Here is a 26,276-nt window from a genome sequence, read left to right on the forward strand (position 1 = left end):
TTCCTTATAACTAGTGGTAGCATCAATCATTATCTTTGAAATGGAAAGTGGCAACTCAACTTTAGGGCATCCATGTTGAGATCTCTAAAGTCAATATAACCTTGAATTTGGCCATTCTTCCTCATATGATTAATACTTGAAATCCATATGGAGTATTTGACTTCAGAGATTAATCATACTTCAATGAGTTTGTTAACTTCATCCCCAATTAATGGAAACAAGTCTGTCTTAAAATTTCTCTGGGTTTGCATCACGGATGAGCACCATTCTTGACTGACTCATAGACTGCTACTTTACGATTCCAGCCAGACACTTCTTTATAACTCCAAGCGACCACATCCTTATATTCTCTAAGTGTATCCATATCAGAAAATTCTTCATCAACTTCTATAAAGGTTTTCAGATAAGTTGGTTTTTGATCTTCATCAGTGCCAAGGCTAACTTCCTTTAAGGGATCTATTAAGGTCTTCACTGATTCTTTATGTTCTGGTGGAGATACTCCACCACATTCATCTTCTTGATGGTCATTGTCACTAACAAATATATGATAACACCAGGCAATATCCCCTGAGTCTTCATCAATCTTCAATTGAGATGAGGCATTGTGCTCACTCTATGTCGTAATATGATATGCAAATCCTACACTTTCTTCATCTTCTTTTTGTTCCTTGGTTTAAACCACATGTGCCTCTTTGACTTAATCAACTCTTTACATAAACCACAAGTTCCAACCATATTAATCTCATTCTACAAAGAATCAAACATTTAAAATCCTTTTGGACCATAGGTGAAGAAGGTGTTATCACCCTTGGATTAAAAAATTTGTGGTTATATTTATTCTTCAAAATGGACCTAACCTATCGAACACAAAAGTTCTTGTAGTCGATTTTTCAATTCGATCAAAGATGAAAGGACTTTTTTAGCAAGCACCAAACTCATCTTCTAAAGTGATATAGTTGTTACTTTCCCTTCTTATGAAGATGTGAATCAGTGGCGGTCGATTAAAGCCTAAGCCTTCACGTACTTAACATCGGTATCTTTTGATGGGAATTTTCCAAACATTGATGGCTCATTAGGGTTGTTTCCACCTTTCAGTTAGCATTGGATCAAAGCCTTCTCTTGTGCATTTGTTGGGAGTGTCACTTCTTGCAGTGTATTTTGAGCGATTGACCTTCTCGGTAGCTTTGAAGAAAAGTTTATGCATCAATTAGATTGATAGGAAGGGTTAGCCCTCTTAGTACATTTCCTTGGATATCAGATGATTTACCTTCATATTTATTCACCATTGGAACATAGCGGAGTACATAAGCTGTCATCTTTTTCGAGGACGTGATCTTCTCTTAATTCACTATGGAGCAAGGCTATTTAATGTAAACCGTGGCTTTTCCGATAGCCCCGTCATCTCTTTTTCTTGCAAGCTTATCATAATTTGTTCATTTGATGTCGTCAAGTTTTGTCTCATTCATAACATAACTCTTCAAATATAATTTATATCGGTGAAGTGTGACTAAACTTCAATGAAAATAATTATGATCCACGACTATTTTCTTTCAATTCCATCTCTAAGATACATAAAACTTTGATAGTAAGAAGATGAGACATTTTGTTTTCAAGTACACGAGGCCTGCCAAGAAATATGCTGTATGAATTCTTTGCATCAATTACATGCATCCATGCGCTTGATCAGAAATCTTTCATGTAAATCTCTATCTTGATAGATCATATGGACCTCTGATCTCCTAGATTTAATCCTTGTATTAACAAATAAATTTCACTAAGTTCTTCAATCATGATATCATGTTCCTTGAATGTGTGCATAGGTAAAATGTAAACTACAGATCCTTCATCTAGTTAAGATTATTTTTATCTTCTTCTCTAGCACATGACCCACCATATACAAAGGAAATATTTGTAATGTTTCACCAAGCAAAAGATCATCATCTATAAATGTGATTTTTGTATCACATGCGTGTATTTCTTTGAAAGGGGGTTCAACAGGATTTTAAGAAGATGAAGGAGACAAAATTCATGAGATTTCATTCGTTGCTTCTTCTTTGTTAGCAAAAGACATCTTTGGTAATATTTTACTCATTTTTTCTTTTTTGTCAACATTGAAACATGAGGCCTCGACGTTGTATTAAGTAGTCTTTGTGTAGAACCAACTTGGTAATAATTCCCTAAGTCACAAGATATTTTGGTTTCTGGTGGTGATACACTTCTACCTTCTCTATTTTGAAAGTTTGTCTGATTTATTCTTCCTTAGTCTCCTCACCATCCTTCTTCTGATTGGTTGCTCGTGTTATCCTTTTTCATAAACTTGACTTATTGCATCTCCCCTTAGTCACAAGAATCCAACTTTAATCAGTGTCTCCATAAACTTGGGATTTGTCCCGCTCCAACGGCTCTTGAGAGATGCATTATTTGACTAGATCAAGCGACCCAAATATGATAGAGATTTGGTTAGAACTTCAGTTCTAATCATCAAAGAAAATATTATTTTTGTTAGCCAATGGCATTAGTCTATCCTTTAAGTCAAAACACTTCTCAAGAGAGTGGGCCAAAAGCCGATGATACTTGTAAGAGATTGGGTCATTAGGTTTTCCAAATTCATCAGGTCGCTTCATCTCTGGAAACTAAATAATCTTTAGCTCAAGTAATTCGTTAAAAATTACAGGCACATCATAATCCACGAAGGGGTATTTCCTTTCTTACTTCTCCCTCAATGTCTACTTTTAGTTTAGACACTCTTGGAAATTCATCTTCACTCTTCACTTCTTGCTTTGTCGTTTTTCAACTCTAAACCCACTAAACTCAATTGGGTCTTTCCCCCAAACACTTAGATTCGACTACATAACCAAAATATGCAAGAATCTACTCACAATGACACCTAATTTCATGAATTAAAAATCAGGAACTCCTCAACAACTTCAACAATCAAGAACTCCTCAACAACATCAACAATCAAGAACCCAATAGAAACTTCAAACAAATCCATCAAGAACTCAATTTCAATGCTTTCAAGAACATAATTTCGCTGAATAAATCATGATTGGTGCGTGGGTGAACTAACCCAATGCGATGTGATCTCACATACCTTGTAGGGATCACCCATTGACGAAATCCACGACATTAGCTTCAAGATTTGGCAATTTCCTTGCTTCTTCTCCTCCTTTCTCCTCTTATTTTATCTTCTCTCTAAGCCCTAACTTAGTTTTCAAAAGCATAAAAGAAAGACCAAACTACCCTTCCGAAATTTGGATTAGACATTTCTTATTTGAATAGCCCAACTTCAAATAGGCATATCTCACTCATACAAATTCGGAATTGTGCAAACTCAGTGGCATTGGAAAGATAATTCCAAGATATTTCCTACGGTATTTAGAAGCACACCTAACTCATCTTCATCTAGAAGTTCTGGTCATTTGAAGTTAACCAAAAACTCAAACTTAACTTAACTTAACCAATTTTCCACATTTTTTCCTTCTTTCATAATATGACTCTTTCTAATTCTAACTCTTTCTACTTCTTTCAAATAGCGATATGTTACAATATCTCCCCCTTGGGAACATTCGTCCTCGAATAAGATTACTCTTACTAGGATCACGGTGTAACATCTAACATTCAGCTCAAACATCCAACAATCAAATCTAACACATCAAGTATATAAATTAAAGAGTACTAAGAAGAGAATTAGTACCTTGGTCTAAAATTTCTTCGGGCTCAAAGAAATGCGGATATCTCTTTTTTATATTCTCCTCAGCTTCCCTAGTAGCTTCCTCAACAAACTGATTCCTCCAAAGGACTTTGAGTGATGCTACTTCCTTAGTCCCAACTAGCGAACTTGGCGATCTAGAATCTGAACCGGATTTTCCTCATAGGACAAGCTATCCTTGATACCAATATATTCAATTGGTATGATAAGTGAAGGATCTCCCATGCACTTTTTCAATATGGAGACATGAAATATCGGATGAACTGCTGCTAACTCTTGTAGTAGCTCTAACTCATAAGTTGCATTGCCAATGCTCTTGGATATTCTGTAACACTCCTAAATACTAATCAAGAGTCGCATGTGGATTTACCATTGCTTAATTACTACAATATGTTTTATTCGCATTTTGGGAACTTGAAATTTTGTGATAATTGAAAACTTGCTTAGCATAAATTGTGATTGTAATTTAAGGTATTGTATTTGGGTATTTTCGTAATATTCTAATTAGAATTATGTATGACTTTAAAAGGAGGTGAGGGATATATATATAGGTGTATATGTATGCATTTTGGGCAGCACACAAATATTTGGGCAGCCACCTTTTGGAGACAGTTGTGCATTGTGATAAACATCACTGTTGAGACTATATTTTGACACCTCCTCTAGTGAAATTTGTTTCCCCTGAGGTCTAAGAACGTTAGAACATTATCTAACCATTTGTTCTTCAAAATCATAAGAGAAAAACTTGGTCCTTTTGGCTAGGATTCGAGACACACCCTTCTCTTTGGTAAGTGGTAAAATCTGTTTTGGAGCTGCGTAGTGTTTAGTATTTTAAGCAAAACTTGAGTTATAGAACTTATTTTACAGTGAAAAATGGAAAGCTAATTCATATATGTATAACTCTAATGTTTATGTAAAACTCTAATTTAGCTATGATGGATTCGAAATATGGGATACAACATAGGACAAGTTCTGTCCAGATTTCAAAATTAGAAATCCTGTATGGACAGCTGTTAGTGTTTTGAATATATATTTTTATACAAAATACATTTTGCGGTGATTCTTATTTGTTTGCAACCCTAAGATATGTATCTACATCTTTTATGAAGGTTATAAAGTCTACTTTTGCCATTTTCCTTTCCAAATCTAAGTTGCGACATGAGGTACTAGGCTGGCCAGAATTACTGTTTTGGGAGCATAATGGTATTTGTACAGGCTAAGCTTACTTGTGATGAAAATCCTATTTTACATCATTATTGAGCTGCTAGGAATTAAAGAAGTTATTTAATTGTATTTTTAAGGTTATATATACTCGTGAACAAGTTGAGGACCTTGATACGTTGGTTGGTCTACGGTTTGAACTCGTGAAGTTGTGTTGGACTGTTTCTATGCTAAAGCACCGAGGTTTGTGTAAAACCTTGTACTTGCACTCTTTTAACTGTTGGTATATTTGAAAGTTGATCTTGGTACCTGGTTATCTGTTGTCACTTTGCTTTGTCGTGTTGGTATCCTTTAAGACGTTAAAAACGCTTGTGTAACTCACCCACTTGGACGGATTGCTTGATCACATGGCACTCTTGTTGGGACATTTGTCCTCCTTGTCGCTGTGACTTTGTCACTATTGGCATGTCTGTTGATTCGGATCATTTGCCATCTTGACGCTTGATTTTTAGTCCGTCTTAAGAATGGAAGTTGTTTATTTTATGTACGAACTAGAAAGCCATTTTTAATATGGTTCTTGGTTCTCTTAATTATTGGGATTTGACCATTTTTGATACAGTGCGCCATCCCTTCTTGATACCTGCTTGTGCTTGGTGTTATGACATGATGTATATATTGGTGAGCCTTGTTATTGAATCTCTTGGAAATTGGTGCTATGAGCATTCTTGACATTTGGATTTTTAAATATCAAACTTGATACTCTTATTATATTGTTTACTTGATTTAATTATTATGTTTCTATGGTGTTGCCCATGACTTGAGAAAGTAAACTTGGTGAATCTGATGGCTCCGAACCTATAGTTCTTACACCACTAAGTTACATGCTTAGCGATAGTTGTTTCTATCGTAGGGAATGATCGAGTGGATGCATGAAGCTGGCCATTGGAGATGGAAATTTTCAGAGCCTTTAAGGAAGATCATATTTGCATATAGGCATCTATATTTTGTATAAACCTTGGGACTTGTACATGATCTATGTGTTGTATATTTACATGAAATTTTGAGGACTAATTTGATCATGTCACCATGGGTTGTAATATATGTATGGCTATATATTTTGTTCTTTTGGGGTGTGTAAGCCAAAGTCTTGTAATATATTAAATTTACCACTAATTTTGAATGATTGTGTGAAACATGAACCACCTAGTTTGGGTATTGGGAAGTTAGTAATATTCTTTTTATATCATTTTTACTAGTGTGAGGACAATATATGCATAAAAACCTTATGAGCTATTGGCATATATTAATTCAAAAGGGACGCTACAAGTGTTGGTATCAGAGCATAGGTTTGTGGTTCTAGGACTTTTGCTGTGAATTACTTGTATACTTGTTCGCTTTCGAAAAAGGTTCTATTTGGATTTTTTGTTCACTTACATGGTTTATAATATTTTATCGCAAGTAGAGTGCAGATGCATCATGTACATGTCCCTAATGAAATGTGATATTCCCTTTTGACCGACCTATGAAAGTTGATCGTGAAGGTTCAGGTACCTCTGTTCCCCAACCTCATGCACTAGAAGAGGTTGGAGAACCTTTCTCGAATCAATATGTTCCCCACACTAGTGGGGGCTGAAGTGGGAAACCATCAGGGTGTAAGAGCTGGTTCACATCCTCACATGAGTCGTGGTACTCAAGCCATGAATCCTCCTTTTCAACAAATGGCTGAATTCTTCCACCACATGGCTGAAGCGATGCATGATCCCAACGTGATTAACTTTGAGAAAATGAGGAAAATGGGTGGAGTTGAGTTTAAAGGCACTGTTGATCCCACGGATGTTGAACAATGGTTGGAGCACATGGAAAGCGTATTTGAGCAGTTAGAGTGTTCCGATGTTGCCAAATTTAAGTATGCTATTTCACTATTACAAAAGGATGCTCACGATTGGTGGGTAAGTGTTCCAAATGCCAAAGTAAAACCTCATGTTCTTACTTGGGATGATTTTCTTAGGGAATTTCGTATGAAGTATGTCCCACCTGCTTATTGTGATACAAAGATAATGGAGTTTTTGAATTTAAGGCAACGAGGCATGTTTATTGCTGAGTACCAACAGAAGTTTCTAAGGCTCTCTCGTTACGCTGGAGGTATTATTGATGAGGAAAAAGACAAGTGTAGGAAATTTGAAGATGGTTTAAATGATTCCATTCGGAAGAATGTGGCGATCCTGCAAAATGAAAACTTTTGTAAGTAGTGTCTACTACTTTTATTTAGGAACTACTTGATAAAGAAGAAGCTAGTAGAAATGAAAACAAATTTCGAAAGCCTAGACCAGATTTTGGGGGTCCATCAAAAAGGGGAAGGTTTGATAATTCTAAGGCTGGTAGTGATAACAAGCCACCGCTACAAAAGCAAAACAGATCAGATTTTTCTACAGCTAGCACTCCAAATTATGGCCAAGGAAAGCCTCGTGTTCCAACTTGTCCACAATGTGGAAAGAGTCATTATGGTACTTGCAGGAGAGCTTTTGGTGCATGTTTCAATTGTGGGAGCTTTGATCATAAAGTGAAGGATTTTCCTAATTCTAATAATGCTCCTTCCTTGAGAACTGAAGGCTCAGTTCATAAGCCTTCTATTAATCCTCCTCAAACTAATAGAGGTGCAAGACCTAAAAACACTCAACCAATATGTACAAGTGGAGCTAATCAAGCTAGTGGACAAATGACTACTCCACGTGCTTATGCTATGAGGCAGAGGGATGAGCTAGATGGACAAGACGTGGTTGTCGATAAATTTCACTTATTTGGCTTATGTGTGTTTACACTGTTTGATCCTGGTTCTACACATTCCTATATTTGTTCATCACTTGTTCTTCCTGAAAATGTGAAATCTGTGAGACTTAGTTATGATGTGCTGGTTGAAAGTCCTTTGGGTTATCAAGTGGTGTGTAATCGAGTTTACCAAGATTATCCCTTCGTGATTCAAAACATAGGCTTCCCTGCTGATTTGATTGAAATGCCCTTTAACGATTTGATGTTATTATCGGGATGGATTGGTTTTATAAATATCATCCAGTTGTAGATTGTAGGTCAAAGCATGTGACCTTTAAAGATCCTATATTTTCACACATCATTGTACAAGGTGAAAGATCATGGACATCTATTATTATTTCTGCGGCCTTGGCAAGAAAGTTGTTGCGTCAAGGTTGTAGGGCATACCTTGCTCACATAGTTGATATATAACTAAAGAGTCCTTGTATCAAGGACATACCTATTGTATGTGATTTTCTAGAAGTCTTCCCAGAAAACCTTCCTAGATTAACCCCGGAAAGAGAGGTTGAATTTCCAATCAAGCTTATTCCTGGATCTACCCCTATTTCTATTAGTCCTTATAGAATGGATTTGGCAGAATTAAGAGAATTGAAATCTCAATTGCAAGAACTTCTTTAGAAAGGTTTTATTTGACCTAGTGTTTCTCCTTGGGGAATCCCTTTTTTGTTCGTAAATAAGAAAGATGGCACTCTTAGGCTTTGTATTGACTATAGACAATTGAACTGAATTACAATCAAGAATAGATATCCACTACCAAGGATCGATGATTTGTTTGACCAACTAAAGGGTGCTAAAATATTCTCAAAGATTGATTTAAGGTCTTTATATCATCAACTGTGTGTTAGAGAGAAAGATATTCCTAAAACTGCTTTTAGAACTCGATATGGTCATTATTAATTTTTTGTGATGTCATTCGGATTGAGAAATGCTCCTGCGGTATTCATGGATCTAATGAATCGAGTATTCAACCCTTATCTTGATCAGTTTGTGGTTGTTTTTATAGATGATATTTTAACATTTTCCAGAAGTAGTGAAGACCATGATAAACACCTCCAGATTATTTTGCAAATTTTGAAGGGGAAAGAACTCTATGCTAAACTTTCCAAGTGTGAATTTTGGCGTGATGAAGTGATGTTTCTGGGACATGTTGTATCAGCAGAAGGCGTGAAGGTGGATCCTAGTAAGATACAAGCAGTTGTTGAATGGAGACCTTCCAAAAGTCAAATTGAGGTAAGAAGTTTCTTAGGCTTAGCAGGATATTACAGAAGATTTGTGAAAGGCTTTTCCATTATCGCCTCTCCATTGACTAAACTCTTGCAGAAGGAGGTGAAGTTTAATTGGAATGACAAATGCCAAGAGAGCTTTGAAACTCTCAAATCCTTGTTGACTCAAGCACCTATACTTACTCAACCAATTGAAGGGAAAGAATATGTGGTATACATTGATGCTTCTCACAATGGTCTCAGATGCATTTTGATGCAAGAAGGGAAGGTTATTTCTTATGCCTCTCGAAAATTAAAACCGCATGTATTGAATTATCCTACTCATTATCTTGAACTTGCTGCTGTAGTTTTTGCTTTAAAAATATGGTGGCATTATTTGTATGGAGAGAAATGTCATATATTCATTGATCACAAGAGCTTAAAGTACTTGGGTACTCAAAAGGAGCTAAACCTTCGACAACGTAGATGTCTTGAACTCATCAAGGATTATGATTGCACGATTGATTATCATCCAGGTAAGGCCAATGTGGTTGCAGATGCCTTAGGTCGAAAATCCTTCGCAAGCATTTCCTTGAGTCCTTTACCCTTGCTTCTTGAGTTAAGATCCATGAATGTTTGTTTTACACCTGATTTAAATGGTCCTGTTATTGCTAATTTGCAAGTAAAGCCAATATTACTTGAACATGTGAAGGAAGCATAAAATATAGATGAGAAGCTTGTAAAATTGACTAGAGAAGTTCAAATGGGGGAAAACTTGATTTTACATTCACAGAGGATGGTGTCTTATTTTATCAAAATAGACTATGTGTCCCAAATGATGACAAATTGAGGAGAGAAACAATGAATGAAACACATACCTCACCATATGCATTGCATCCTGGGGGTACAAAGATGTACCGGACCATCAAAGAAAATTATTGGCGGAATGGTATGAAGAGAGATATTGCGGAGTTCAGTTCTAAATGTTTGGTTTTTCAACAAGTAAAGGAAGAACATCAGGTCCCAGTTGGTTTACTACAGCCCTTGTCGATGCCGGAATGGAAATGAGAGAGAATAACTATGGCCTTTGTTTCTGGACTTTCTCGCACCCAAAGAAATCATGATGCAATATGGGTGATTATGGACAGGCTAACCAAGAGTGCTCACTTCTTAGCAATCAAGATGGATTACTCACTTGAGCGTCTAGCCGAATTGTACATTAATGAGATGGTAAGACTACATGGGATCTCTATGTCTACTGTATCTGACCGAGACCCAAGGTTTACATCTAGATTTTGGGGTCGCTTGTAGGAAGCTTTGGGTACTAAGTTGAAATTTAGCACTTCGTTCCATCTTTAGACAGACGACCTGTCGGAAAGGGTGATACTAATTTTGGAAGATATGCTTCGAGCTTGCATTATGGAGTTTGAGGGTAGTTGGGGCAAACACTTGGCATTGATAGAATTTGCCTATAATAATAACTACCAATCGAGTATTGGAATGCCTCCCTATGATGCCCTATACGGAAGAAAATGTCGGACCCCTCTTTGTTGGAGTGAAGTAGGTGAAAGAAACCTTGTTGGTCCTGAAGTTGTGCAACAAATAGAGGACAAGGTAAAAATTATCAAGGATCGTCTAAATATGTCTTCGGATAGACAAAAGGTGTACGCTGATCTTAAAAGGCAGGACATTGGATATCAAGTGGGACATAAAGTATTCCTAAAGGTGTCTCCATGGAAAAAGATTATGAGATTTGGACAAAAAGGAAAACTTAGTCCCCGATTTATTGGACCTTATGATATAGTTGAAAGGGTTGGACCAGTTGCATATAAATTAGCTCTGCCACTGGAGATTGACAAGATCCACAATGTCTTTCATGTTTCTATGCTCAGAAGGTATCGTTCTGATCCATCGCATGTTCTTTCTGTTGAATGACTTGACTTATAATGAAGAACCTATCTGAATTGAAGCACGAGAAGTAAAGCAACTTAGAAACAAGATAATCCCCTTAAAAAAGGTACTTTGGAGGAACCATTCTGGAAAAGAAGCTACCTGGGAAAGAGAAGAAGACATGAGGACCCAGTATCCGCACTTGTTCCGGGACTAGTGTAAGGTAAATTTCGAGACGAAATTTCTTTAAGGGGGAGAGAGTTGTAACACCCCTAAATATTAACCAATAGTCGCATGCCGATTTACCGTTCCTTAATTACTACAATATCTTTTATTCACATTTTGGGAACTTGAAATTTTGTGATAATTGAAAACTTGCTTAGCATAAACTGTGATCGTAATTTAAGGTATTGTATTGGGGTATTTTGATAATATTCTAATTGGAATTATGTATAACTTTAAAAGGAGGTGAAGGATATATATATATATATATATATATATATATATAGGTGTATATGTATGCATTTTGGGCAGCACACAACTATTTGGGCAGCCACCTTTTGGAGAGAGTTGTGCATTGTGATAAGCATCACCCTTGAGACTATATTTTGACACCTCCTCTAGTGAAATTCGTTTCCCCTGAGGTCTAAGAACCTAAGAACATTATCTAACCATTTTTTCTTCAAAATAACAAGATAAAAACTTGGTCCTTTTGGCTGGGTTCGAGACACACCCTTCTCTTTGGTAAGTGGCAAAATCTGTTTTGGAGCTGGGCAGTGTTAAGTATTTTAGGCATAACCTGAGTTATAGAACTTAGTTTACAGTGAATAAATATTATCTGGAAAGCTAATTCGTATATGTACAAGTATTACGTTTATGTAAAACTCTAATTTAGCGGTTATGGATTCGAAATATGGGACGCAACATAGGACATGCTCTGTGCAGATTTTGAAATTAGAAATCCTGTATGTATAGCTGTTAGGGTTTTGAATATATCTTTTTATACAAAATACATTTTGCGGTGATTCTTGTTTTTTTGCAACCCTAAGAGATGTATCTACATCTTTCATGAAGGTTATAAAGTCTAGTTTTTCCGTTTTCCTTTTCATATCTAAGTTGCGACATGAGGTACTAGGCTGGCCAGAATTACTGTTTTTGGAGCATAGTCGTATTTGTACAGGCTAAGCTTACTTTTGATGATAATACTGTTTTACATCAACATTATTGAGCTTCTAGGAACTAAACAAGTTATTTAATTTTATTTTTAAGGTTATATATACTCGTGAACAAGTTGAGGACCTTGATACGTTGGTTGGTCTACGGTTTGAACTCGTGAAGTTGTGTTGGACTATTTCTATGCTAAAGCACTGAGGTTTGTGTATAAACTTGTACTTTCACTCTTTTAACTGCTGGTATATTTGAAAGTTGATCTTGGTACCTTGGTTACCTCTTGTCACTTTGCATTGTCGTGTTGGTATCCTTTAAGACGTTAAAGACGCTTGTGTAACTCGCCTACTTGTACGGATTGTTTGATCACTTGGCACTCTGGTTGGGACCTTTTCCTTCTTGTGGCTGTGACTTTGTCACTACTGGCATGCCTCTTGATTCGGTCATTTTCCATCTTGACACTGGATTTTAGTCCGTCTTAAGAATGGAAGTTGTCCATTTTAAGTACGAACTAGAAAGCCATTTTAAATATGGTTCTTGGTTCTCTTGATTATTGGGCTTTGACCCTTCTTGATACAGTGCGCCGTCCCTTCTTGATACCTGCTTGTGCTTGGTGTGACGACATGATGTATATATTGGGTGAGCCTTGTTATTGAATCTCTTGGAAATTGGTGCTATGAGCATTCTTGACATTTGGATCTTTAAATATAAAACTTGATACTCTCATTATATTGTTTATTTGATTTAACTATTATGTTTCTGTGGTGCTGCCCATGACTTGAGAAAGTTAACTTGGTGAATCTGATGGCTCTGAACCTATAGTTTTTACACCGCTAAGCTATATGCTTAGCGATAGTTGTTTCTATCGTAGGGAATGATCGAGTGGATGCATGAAGTTGGCCATTGGAGATGGAAATTTTGAGAGCCTTAAGGAAGATCACATTTGCATGTAGGCATCTAGATTTTGGATAAACCTTGGGACTTGTACATGATCTATGTGTTGTACATTTACATAAAATTTTGTGGACTAATTTGATCATGTCACCATGGGTTGTAATATAAGTATGGCTATATGTTTTGTTCTTTTGGGGTGTGTAAGCCCAAGTCTTATAGTATATTAAATTTACCACTAATTTTGTATGATTGTGTGTAACATGAACCACCTAGTTTGGGTACTCGGACGTTAGTAATATTCTTTTTATATCATTTTTACTAGTGTGAGGACAATATATGCATAAAAATCTCATGAGTTATTGGATTATATTATTTCGGAAGGGTCACTACATATTCTGTAAGGACCAATATACCGGGGACTAAGCTTCCCCTTCTTACCAAATCTCATAACATCCTTCATGGGTGAAACTTTCAAGTATACCCAATCATCTACTCCAAACTCTAACTTCCTTCTCCTAACATCAATGTAGGATTTCTGACGACTCTGTGCCGTTTTCAACCTCTCTTGAATGACTTTCACTTTCTCCATAGCTTGATGAACTAAATCTTGTCCTATCAACCCTGCTTCACCCACTTCAAACCATCCAATAGGAGATCTGTATCTTCTCCCATAAAGAGCTTCATAAGGAGCCATTTGGATGCTAGAGTGGTAACTATAGTTGTAAGCAAATTCAATAAGAGGTTGGTGATCATCCCAATTACCTTTGAAATCAATCACACAAGCCCTAAACATATCCTCTAAGGTTTGTAGTGCATTCTGCTTGACCATCTATCTGACGATGAAAGGCAGTACTTAAGTTCACCTTTGAACCCAAGACTTTCTGAAAAGATTTCTAGAACTGTGCAGTAAATTGGGCACCTCTATTTGAAATAATCGAAACTGGCACCCCATGAAGTGTAACTACCTCTTTAATATACAACTTAGCATAATGCCCTGCTATATGAGTAGTCTTTACCGGCAAAAAATGGGCTGATTTGGTCATTAGATCCACAATCACCCAAATAGAATCATGTTGCCTGCGAGACCTTGGTAAACTTGTGATGAAGTCCATATTGATCATCTCCTACTTCCACTCTGGAAGTTCTATATTCTGAGGCATACCACCGGGCCTTTGGTGCACTACTTTAACTTGTTGGCAATTCAGATACTTAGCAACAAACTTTGCAATGCCCTTCTTCATACTACTCCACCAAAAGACTTCTCTCAAGTCAGGATACATCTTTGTGGAACCCGGATGAATGGAATATTTGGAGCTATGAGCTTCCTCCATGATCCTCTCTTGAAGTTCATCCACCCTTGGTACACACAACCTACCTTTATATCTCAATACACCATCTCCCCCTTGTTCAAAAGCCAATACTTTTTGCTTATGAACATTTTCCTTCAATTCAAGAAAAATAGGATCTTCGTCTTGTTTCTCTTTTACTTCTGACACTAATGATGATTCAGCCTCATTCATCACCACTACTCCTTCTTTTATGGAATCCATTAGTCAGACTCCCAAGCGTGCAAGTCTATGCACATCTTTTGCTAGCTCTTTCTTATGTTCCTCAAAATGGGCGGTACTACCCATAGATAACATGCTCAAGGCATCATCATCAACATTAGCCTTAACTGGGTGATAAAGAATACTCATGTCATAATCCTTGTGTAATTCTAACCACCTCCTTTGTCTAAGATTAAGCTCTTTCTGAGTAAACACATACTGAAGACTCTTGTGATCAATGAACACATCAACATGAACACCATAAATATAATGGCGCCATATTTTCAAAGCAAATACTATGGCAGCCAACTCTAGATCATGGGTTGGGTAATTCTTCTCATGACTTTTCAACTGTCTGGAGGAATAAGCTATAACGTTGCCATTCTGCATCAACACACAACCAAAACCAACTCTAGAGGCATCACAATATACGACAAAACCTTGTGTACCTTCTTGTAAGGTCAGTACTGGGCAGTAGTCAACCTCTTTTTCAATTCGTGAAAGCTTTTCTCACAAGCTTCAGACCATTGAAATTCCACTATTTTTTTAGTTAACTTGGTCAAAGAGGATGAAATAGATGAGAACCCCTCTACAAACATTCTATAATAGCCAGCCAAACCCAAGAAATTCCTAATATCAGTTGGAGATGTGGTCTAGGTCAATTCTGCACTGCCTCTAATTTCTCGGTATCAACTTTACCACAGACTCAAGCCAAAACTCACACTTAGAGAACTTGGCATACAACTCTCTATCCTTTAGAGTTTGGAGAACTATTCTAAGATGATTAGCATGATCTTCTTTATTCCTCGAATATACTAGTATGTCATCAATGAATACGATGACAAACATATCTAAATAAGGGTTGAATACCCTATTCTTAAGATCCATAAATGTTGCAGGCACATTGGTAAAACCAAAGGACATAACTAAGAACTCATAATGACCATAACGGATCCTGAATGTTGTCTTTGGAATATCACATTCTCTTACCGTCAACTGATGGTAGCCTGATCGGAGGTCTATCTTAGAGAAATAAGTAGCACCTTGAAGCTGATTGAAAAGATCATCAATTCTCAAAAAAGGATAGTTGTTATTGATGGTAACCTTGTTCAACTAACGATAATCTACATACATCCTAAGGGAACCATCTCTCTTTCTGACAAATAAGACCGAGCGCCCAAAAGTGAGACACTTAGTCTAATGAAAACTCTATCTATGAGGTCTTTCAACTGCTCCTTCAACTCATTTAACTCTGCTGGTGTCATTCTATATGATGGAATAGATATAGGATGAGTATCTAGAAGAATGTCTATATCGAAGTCTATTTCTCTCTCAAGAGGGACTCCGAGAAGATTATCTGGAAAGACTTCTGGAAACTCTTTTACTACTGAAACTAATTGAATAGGAGGTACCTCAACACTAGAATCATTAACTCGGACTAAGTGGTAGACACACCCCTTGGAAACTAACTTCTTTGCCTTAAGGTACGAAATAAAATGACCCTTAGGCACTGTCGAACTACTTTTCCACTCTAAGACTGGCTTATTTGGAAACTGAAACTTGACAACTCGAGTTCTACAATCAACTGAGGCATAACAAGCATGAAGTCAGTCCATACCAAGAATGACATCAAAATCTACCATGTCTAACTCAACTAAATTTGCCACGATACTCTTGTGATTGACGAAAATGGGACAATCACGATAGACTCTGTCTAGTAGAATAGACTCACCAATAGGTGTAGAAACACTGAAGGGTTCACTAAGTTACTCAGGAAGAACAATAAATATCATCGCATCATACGAAGTTACAAAGGATAAACTCGATCCTACATCTAGCAAAGCATAAACATTAAAGTTAAAGACTTGGATCATACCAGTGACAACATCTAGTGAATCCTCTTTCTCTTGGCCACTAGTGATAGAATATAGGCGGTTTGCTCCTCCGCCTGTCCCTGAAGTAGCTCCTCTAGATACAGCTCTGTCTGGTGGAGCAACTGAAGAAGACTGGGCTCTATTGCCCCCAACACCATTACCTTGCTTGTTCTTTGGACACTCTCTCATGAAATGACTGTTCTGGCCACACTTGAAGCAACCAGTGGATCCATCACGACACGTCCCTGAGTGATTCCTACCACACTTTGCACATACATGAGGCTTACTACCCCCATGTTCCATACTACCCTGAGAATAGGCACGTTTGGCTCTGAAATTTTGATTATTGTAGTCATTTTTGTTCTTTGGAGCAGGTGCACTAGCGGATGATGGAGCAGGTCCCCTCTGTTTCTGTTGGAAAGATGACCGATTGGCATTACTCTTTTGCTGCTCGGACTCATTCCATGTCTTAGCCCTCTTATTCTTAAACTCTTCTCTATCTCTTATCTTGTCCTCCTCAACTTCTTGCACATGGATCATTAGCATTGCTATGTCCATATCCCCTATCAACATAGCTACCTTGCCTTCCTTACTAGATAGACGAGACAACCCAGCAACAAATAAGCTCATTCTGCTCCATATGTCAGCAACCATCTCTTGAGCATAGCGGAAAAGTTGTGTGAACCTCAGACTATACTCATGAAGGCTTAAAGAATCTAGCTTAAGTGTGAGGAACTCTCATACCTTAGCCTCTCTTAGTTCTCGGGGAAAGAAACACCCCAAGAAGGCCTCCTCAAAACAAGCCCAACTCGCAGGTGGTGCTCTCTCAACTCAGTTCTTATTTCATTGGTCGAACCATATCCTAGCGACACTCTTCATTTGGTATGCAGCTAGTTCCACCCTCTCAGTATCAGCAACATGCATTATTTCAAAAAATTTCTGAAGCTCTTCCACAAAATTCTCTGGATCCTCAGTAACACTAGAACTTGTGAAGCTTGGAGGATTCATCCTTATGAACTCGTGGATCCTCGAAGTATTAACCACCTCCTATTGATTTCCTCTCTATTTCCTAGCTTGGTTGGTCACAACTTGAATCAACATTTGGATAGCCTCACGGAACTCAGTATTTGTGACCTCTCCTTGGTGTTGCACTTCTTGTGCATTAGGTACCCATTGTTCCTGTGGTTCAACATTCCTTCTAGTCGGACGACCTCGGACAACCCTACGTGGAGGCATGATCTGAAATACACGCGGAAGTACGAGTTAGAAAGAGACTTTATAGAGATGAACTCTATCGCACGAAATGAGTATGAAAGAATTGAAGCAAAATCCTAAATGTTGCAACCTCCTAATAATAAATGTGGAGCACTTCACACCGATAACTAAGACTCTAGAGACACTGCTTCATAGAGTCCCTAGGACTCTTGAATTCTCTGCTCTGATACCAAGTTTGTCACACTTCGAGCCTACACCCTAGGCGAGACTGGCACTCGAGAACCATTATTGGACCGAAGCGAACCCTTGGTCTGGCTTACTTACTCAGCGGAAGTCTTAACTCATGAAGAAAAATACTTTTAAAAGTAAATTGAAATCCTCAATAAACTCTTAGAATGTATGAAGATAACCTTCACTGGCCAATAGTGGCAACTCAAGTCTCAACCATTAAAACAGGAAATAGAAAACTCAAGAACTAGTATCTGAGTATATATGAAGCCTATTAAACAACTATGATAGACATGGGGACAAGACCCACGACATCCTAATGAACTAACTAATACTGAAAGCGATAAAATGGATCCTCCGGAAAGCAAGGAGGCTCACCACAAAACTCTGAATGCTCAACTGGATCAATGAAGTGTTGTATGCTGATCTTGGTTACCTGTATTTGCATCATTAAAAGATGAAGGCCAAATGGCATCAGTATATTGAATGTATGAGTATTCGAGGGGAATTCTAAAACAAGACATAACCTTGGAAGGAACTAAAAGAACTTACCTGTCTCAACTCAACTCAACTTAACTGAACTCATTTCAATATAAAGCAGTAATTTAAATCCAATATAAAGAAAAGCTTTTAAAACATGGATATCAACTCTGTGTATTTAGAAATACAATAAAACTCTGTGTGTATGCAAAGATATAATATAAACTCTGATTTGTATATAAAATACAAATAAACAGTGTATATAAGAATACAAATACTTTTGTGGGAGTTTCTCTAACCGAGAACCATCACTTAAGAGCTATTGTGATGATACAACATTTTGCCTCATGCTGCTAGGGCTGTCCTATACCTTGCCGAAGGTATAGAACCTGATTACTAAGTGGATCAATTAGTCTATGCTAAAAAGCACTAAGGAATTATCTAAAAAGTATGACCCTTCTCTACCCATGGTGGCTGCATGGTTTATGGGGGCTTTGAGTTGTGTTAACTCTCCCCCATATCGATGCTCAATACTACTCCTAAAATATGATACTAGCTCTTATGTTTAAGAACATACTGCTTTCGGTGATTTGAGATAATTTCTCAAAAACTTAGCTCAAGGGCTATCTTGGAAATCAAAGTTTCCTCTTTTGCTTAATTGTGAAAGCATTTTAAACTCTTTGGGAATACATAGTCCCCATATACTATTTGAAGGAGTGAACTTCAATCTTTACATATTTACTCTATATTCAACTTGAACTTTAAGTCTTAAAACAAAGTTAAAACATTTGGAAAACTCTAAGAACTTCTCTTGACTTGAGTCTTACTTCTCTTGACTTTGATCTTAACTTTTCTTGAATTGAACTATGGATTCAAGGCTCATGATCTCATGTTATGGATGATTTCAGGTTGTTTAAACGTACCTTAGAGTGTAGGAATCAACTAGGAAACATAGGTATGTTTCAAGGGAACTAGTACGAAAAGAATGGGAAAGAAGTAGATGATATGGCGTCCCTAGCGCTCTGAGTGGCGCGGGGCACCAGACCAAAAACTTCAGAGCTTAAGTTGGGGCACGCTGGCTGGTGCTGCACCCTAAGTTCAAAACATCAGAGGACTCATTGGGGCGTGCTAACAGGCGCGACGCTCCACCCCCATTCCCTAGATTGTTGATGAATTTCCTTGGTCGTTTTTCAACTCTAAACTCAATTGGGTCTTTCCCCAAACACTTAGATTCGACTACATAACCAAAATATGCAAGAATCTACTCACAACGACCCCTAATTTCATGAATTAAAATCAGGAACTCCTCAACAACTTCAACAATCAAGAACCCAATAGAAACTTCAAACAAATCCATCAAGAACTCAATTTAATTGATTTCAAGATCATAATTTCACTTAATAAATCATGATTGGCATGTGGGTGAACTAACCCAATACTATGTGATCTCATATACCTCGTAGGGATTACCCTTGATGAAATCCACGACCTTAGCTTCAAGATTTGGCGATTTCCTTGCTTCTTCTCCTCTTTTCTCCTATTCTTTTCTCTTCTCTCAAAACCCCAACTTAGTTTTCAAAAGCGTAAACTAACCAAGTTCAGTTTAGAGCCCAACTAATTACCCAAAAATGAAAAAAAATTGGGTAAGGAAAAGACCAAACTACCCTTCCAAAATCCGGATTAGACTTTTCTTATTTGAACAACCCAACTTCAAATAGGCATATATGACTTATATGAAATCGAAATGGCGTAAACTCAGCGGCATTGGAAAGATAATTCCAAGATCGTTCCTACAGTATCTGGAATCACACCTAAATAATCTTGAGCTAGGAGTTATAGTCGTTTGAAGTTGACCAAAAACTCAAACTTAACTTAACTTAACCAAATTTCCAGATTTTTTCCTTCTTTCCTAAAATGACTCTTTCTAATTCTAACTCTTTTTAGTTCTTTCAAACATCAAGATGTTACAGATACATAATATATATCAAATTCAATATTTTTCAAACTTTATTACATGTATTATATACATATCAACTTATCACCATTGTGTTATGTATCACACACACAAAAAAAGATATTTGAAATAATTACATGTATAATGTATCTTTTATAAAATACATTATTTCTCAAATAAAATAAGATACATAAATAGTAATATATTTTCACACCCTGATCCTATACCCTAGACGTGGCCGGCACTCGAGAACCATTGCTAGCCCCAAGCGAACCCTTGGCCTGACTCAATCTCAACGAAAGACTTACTCAACATAAGATGATCTCAAAGATAAAGCTTTAACTCAAATGTCTCAAAATAGAGAACTCAGAATATTTTAAAACATTCACTCATCAAAAGAGGCAACTCAAGTCTTAAACATTAACAATAGAAATGAAAAAGACTCTTCAACTACTACTATCTATGAAGCCTCTAATACTATGAGGGATGTCGGGATAAGACTCTTCATAATCCTAACAGAAAATTGAAATATTAGAAATAAATGAGGGATCCTCCGAAAGCAAAGAGGCTCACCAAGCAACTCTGGGAGTGCAAGTGGTATCAACGGGGTGCCTGTTGATGACCCTGAATTCTTGTATCTACATCATAAAACATGCAGACCAAATGACATCAATATATAGAATGTACGAGCATGCAAGGGGAAATGTAAAGCATAGCATAAACTTGCACTGAAATCGAAGGAAACATACTTACCTCATCTCAAACTCACTCAACTCAAGGAATACTCAAGGATACTCAAAGATACTCAAAATTTACTCAACTAATAAGTACTCAAGGATACTCAAACTCAGGGTTGCTCAACTCAGTTCAATATAAACTAGAAATAAAGATGCATTATAAAGAGAGATTTTAAAATAGTAGATAATAACTCAAAGTATTTAAGAATACAATAATAACTTAATTTGTATATAAAGATACAAAATAACTCAATCTGCGAGATTCTCTTATCAACAACCATCACTATGAGCTATGTGATGATACAACGCCTCGTCCGTACTGCCTAAATTGTCCTGTACCTTGCCGGAGTATAAGACATCCTCAACTAAGTAGATGAACTAAGCTATGCTTAAAAAGCTATAAGCAATCGTATAAAAAGTATGACCCTTTCTACACATGTTGACTACATGGTTTATGAGGACTTTGAGTTGTTTTAACTTGTCCACATATCAGTGCTCAATACTACTCCCAAAATATACTCAACTCAAATGGTGAAAAACATTTCCTCATCCTCAAACTTTGATATTATTACTCAAAAGGTTTCTCTTAAAAGAGATAGTACTCAAAACTCCTTATAACTCATTTGGAAATCAAGGTTTCCTCTCAATTTAAATGTGAAAACATTTACTCTTGGGAATACTTAGTTCCCATATATTCATTTGTAAAAAATGAATTCAACTCTCCTCAACCTCATACTCAAGTACTCAAGTCTTAAAAATTGTTTAAAAGCTTTGTAAAAGACTTCTCAAAATGACTCGAATGAACTCTCAAGACTTTACTCTTAACTCTACCTTGAATTTGAATTATGAATTATGAATTCAAGGGTGATGATTCATGTTATGAAGGATCTATTGATGTTTAGATGTAGTTTAGAGTAGTTATAATCAGAAAGGAGTGAAGTTACACTTTAAAAGAACTCAAACGGGACAAATGACGGAAAAAAAGTGGGGGCAGGTGACCCTGGCACACTGCTGGGACGAGGCGCTGGCCCCTAATATTCAGAGAGCCCATTTTGGCGCACTAGCAGCGCTGCGCGCTAACCCTTTTGGCGCATTAGTGGCGCGTCGCGCCACCCCTCCCTCAGAACGACCCGACAAATTTTTCTTCTCGTTTTCTAACCCTAACTCACCTAGAATCAATTGTTTTCCTCAATTTTTTCTAAGATTTAATTAACCAATACAAGTACACGAGAATCTACTCATTTTTCCTCAAGAACAATTCTCCAAATCGAAATCCTCACCTCAAGAATTCAACAACTCCCTAAACAAAGAATGAAGAACAAAACCTCAAGAACACCCATCAATAATTCATGTCATTCAACCTCAATAAAGAAATTGTAGATGGAATTCACATGATTGATGTGTGGGTGATTGAACCCAACACTATGAAAACTTACATACTTTAATTTGGCGAAACAAATCCTCGATTGGGAAGAAATCTTGCCGAACACTCGAACTCCTCCTTGTTTCCTCCTGTTGAACTCATCCCAAATCCCTAAGCGTATTTTAGAACTGTGAAAACTGACCCAAATCAGTTTAGACCCCTAAAATATTACCAAAAACGTTTAAAGATGATGGAATAAGGAAAAGACAAACATAACCCTTATCAATTCGGGTAAGTTTCCTTAATTGGACAAGATGACTTCAAACGGGCATATCTCCCTCATCCGAAATCGAAAGAAAGCAAACTCGGTGGCGTTGGAAAGAGGATTCAAAGATATTTCATTTGATAACTTATGGGCACACTAACTCATCCAGTGATGAGAGTTATGGTTGTTTGAACTTGACCTAAAACTCACAACTTTAGCATAACTTGTCAAATCTTCAAATTAGTTGTTTCCAAATAAATTCTTGCTCAAATTAGTTCTTTCCAAGACCGAGAGATTATAATATCTCCCCCTTGGGAACATTCCTCCTCGAATGAGATCACTCTAAAGTATGACTAAGGGTGGAAACATCTAACAACCAACTCAAAACACCCAATATGCAATTTAACACAACATAGCATATAAATCAAAAGAGTGTCATTTTGAAATCATTACTGTGAAAGAGATGCGGGTATCTCTTCTTCATATCCTCCTCAGCATCCCAAGTAGCTTCCTCAACAAATTGGTTCCTCCATAATACCTTGACTGATATAACTTCCTTGGTTCTCAACTTGCGGACCTGACGATCAAGTATCTTAACGGGTATATCTTCTCATAAGATAGGATGTCCTTAATACCAATATGTAAAATAGGCATAATTAGTGAAGGATCGCCCATACACTTCTTCAACGTTGAAATGTGAAACACCGAATAGACTGCTGCTAACTCTGATGGTAGCTCCAACTCATACGCTACATTACCAATCCTCTTGGATATCATATTAGGACCAATATACCAGAGACTAAGTTTCCCCTTCTTGAAAAACCTCGTAACACCCTTCATGGGTGAAATATTCAAATAAACCCAATCATCCACCTCAAATTCCAAGTCTTTTCCCTTAACATCTGTATAGGATTTTGACGACTCTATGTTGTTTTCAACCTTTCTTGAATAGTCTTCACTTTATCCATAGCTTGATGAACCAAGTCTGGCCCTATCAACCCAGCTTCACCAACTTCAAACAATCTAATCGGAGATCTACATCTTCTCCCATAAAGAGCCTCATAAGGAGCCATCTCAATGTTATAGTGATAATTGTTGTGGTAAGAAAACTCTATAAGAGGTAGGTAATCATCCTAATTACCCTTGAAATCTATCACACACGCCCTCAATATATCCTCTAAATTATGAATCGTGCGATCTGTTTGACCATTAGTCTGAGGATTAAAACAGGTACTGAAATTTACCTTTGAACCCAAACCTTTCTGGAAAGACTTCCAAAATTGTGCGGTGAATTGTGTACTTGTATCTGAAATGATGGACACCGAAACTCGATGAAGTCTGATTGCCTCTTGAATATATAATCTGTCATAATCTTCTGAAGAATGGGTAGTCTCTACCGGTAAAAAGTTAGTTGATTTAGTCACCCGATCTACAATCACCCAAGTTGAATCATGTTTCTTGAGAGACCGTGACAAACAAGTAATAAAGTCCATATTGGTCATCTCCCACTTCTATTTCGTAATATCTATATTCTGAGCCATAACATCAGGCCTTTGGTGCTCTACCTTGACTTGTTGGCATTTCGAGCACTTACTAATGAACTATGTGATACACTTCTTCATACTATTCCACCAATAGACTTCTCTTAAGTCACAGTACTTCTTCGTGGAACTAGGATAAGTAGAGTATCTAGAACTATGAGCTTCCTCCATGATCTTCTCTTGGAGTTCATCCACCCTTGGTACACACAACCTACCTTGATATCTCAACACGCCATCTCCCTCTTTTTAAAAATCCATCATTCTCTGATTATGAACATTTCCCTTCATTTCAAGCAAAACAGGGTCTTGGTCTTGTTCTCTTTCACTTCGGACACTAGTGATGATTTAGCCCCATTCATCACCACCACTCCATCATCATTGGAATCTATTAACCAGACTCTCAATCGCGTAAGGATGTGTAGATCTTTGGCTCATTCTTTCTTGCCTTCTGAAACATGGGCGGTACTACCCATGGATAACCTTCTCAATGCATCAACAACAACATTAGCCTTACTTGGGTGATAGAGGATACTCATGTCATAATCCTTGAGTAACTCCAACCACCTTCTCTATTAGAGAATAAGATCTTTCTGACTGAACACTTCTACATGACCACGATAGAGATAGTGAGGCCATATTTTCAAAGCAAACACCACCACAACAAACTAAAGATCATGGGTTGGGTAATTCTTCTCGTGAATCTTAAGTTGTGTGCAGGCATAAGCTATAACTTTGTCAATCTGCATCAATACACAACCAAGATTTGTGTACCCTCCGGTAAGGTCAATACTGGGGTAGTAGTCAACCTAGTTTTCTATTCATGAAAGCTTTTCTCATAATGTCACAACCCGGGATCACCCCCTAGTCGTAACCGGCGTACTCGACCTCAAAGAGGTCTAATACAAGCCTCTTAGCAATTCATTCATCGCATAGACACTAAAACCATAAGGAATTAAAAACTTTCTTTACCAAGAAAACATTTCATAAAAAAGAAACAATAGCAAGCGGAAGACTTTATACATGATGTCTTAAAACCATCTAATACTTTAGAGTACAAAATTCGGGACCAATCCCATACACAACTTAAACAATACTAAAAAGACGTAAAAGAACATATAGGGTATTGTCCTCGAATATATGAGGACTCACCAAGTCTTCATCTTCAACACTTAGAAACCTATCAAATAGCCATGACATGTCATCATCTCCAAATCCCTACACTTTAGTCCAAAAAGGGAAAGAAAGGGGTTAGCACAATTAAGTACTAAGTATGGAGACCATGCAAAAACATGCCAAAAAGGACATTTGCAAGGAAGTAAATGCTTTCATATCATTTGATAAAACCTTTCCTTTACAAGTATAAGAGACATAATACAAGTCAACATTAACATATAAGACCATAGCCAACCATACATATACTCAACATATGTCCATATACAACCCATGCTTAACTTTAAAAGAACACATGTCATTTCATTACCATAGGACCTCTATCTAATATATTCTTAAGACACACTTGAGTGAGACAAGAAGTGACCGCCTATACAACCTCTTCAAGCACACTTAAGTGTTCCCCAAGATTACCTTAGATAAGGACATTTCCTTTACAACATAACATCAATAGACCAACATTCTTTAAGAAACCATTTTGGAGACATTCAAGCACATAAGGGGACTTTCACATAATAGTCGTTAGACTTAGGGAACTCACTTTAGTATCTTCAAAGCCTACTCGTGCCATGTGTAGATAGCATCCCATACTACTACCTACACGTTGTAGAACCTATCCAATAACTAGAGTGCACATCCCACAAGATGGGAATAGGCATTAACCGACATAGACCATGCGAGCTAGACATGGAATCCGGTGTCATAAAACCCTACACCGTGGAAGGTGTTCTACTTGCCAAGGGTAGAACTAGGACACATCCCATGTAGGCACATGGTTTAGGGGATATCCAAAGATGTTCATTGTACTCTTGCCTCATACTCGGGAGAGCTACCATCTTAACCATATCCACTCGGTGCTTAGCCTTAGTTCCCATAAAGTAATTTCATTCACATGTATGTGCTAGAGAGGGCACCATCATTAGGTCTACCGACCCATAGCACATCTACCAAGAAGGGCACCACAAGGATCTACCGATCAAGGTTCATTAAGGATAGCTCATTAAATCCCCCTGGAAGGGTGCCTTAGGCCTACCGATTTTTCATTAAGGG

The 26,276-nt window shown here is 37.3% G+C and overlaps 1 protein-coding gene across 1 annotated transcript; it reads left to right on the top strand.

Moving 5' to 3' along the window:
* Positions 1-6,480: 6,480 nt before the first annotated feature.
* Positions 6,481-7,949, top strand: LOC125821912 (uncharacterized). The gene is made up of 2 exons (XM_049501274.1): positions 6,481-7,086; positions 7,143-7,949. Exons 1-2 carry the CDS (start codon positions 6,481-6,483, stop codon positions 7,947-7,949), a joined length of 1,413 nt encoding a protein of 470 aa, XP_049357231.1.
* Positions 7,950-26,276: the final 18,327 nt, after the last annotated feature.

Source organism: Solanum verrucosum, unplaced genomic scaffold (genome assembly GCF_900185275.1).
Source record: "Solanum verrucosum unplaced genomic scaffold, falcon-dt-bn FXZP01000303.1, whole genome shotgun sequence".
Classification (NCBI taxonomy): Eukaryota; Viridiplantae; Streptophyta; class Magnoliopsida; order Solanales; family Solanaceae; genus Solanum; species Solanum verrucosum.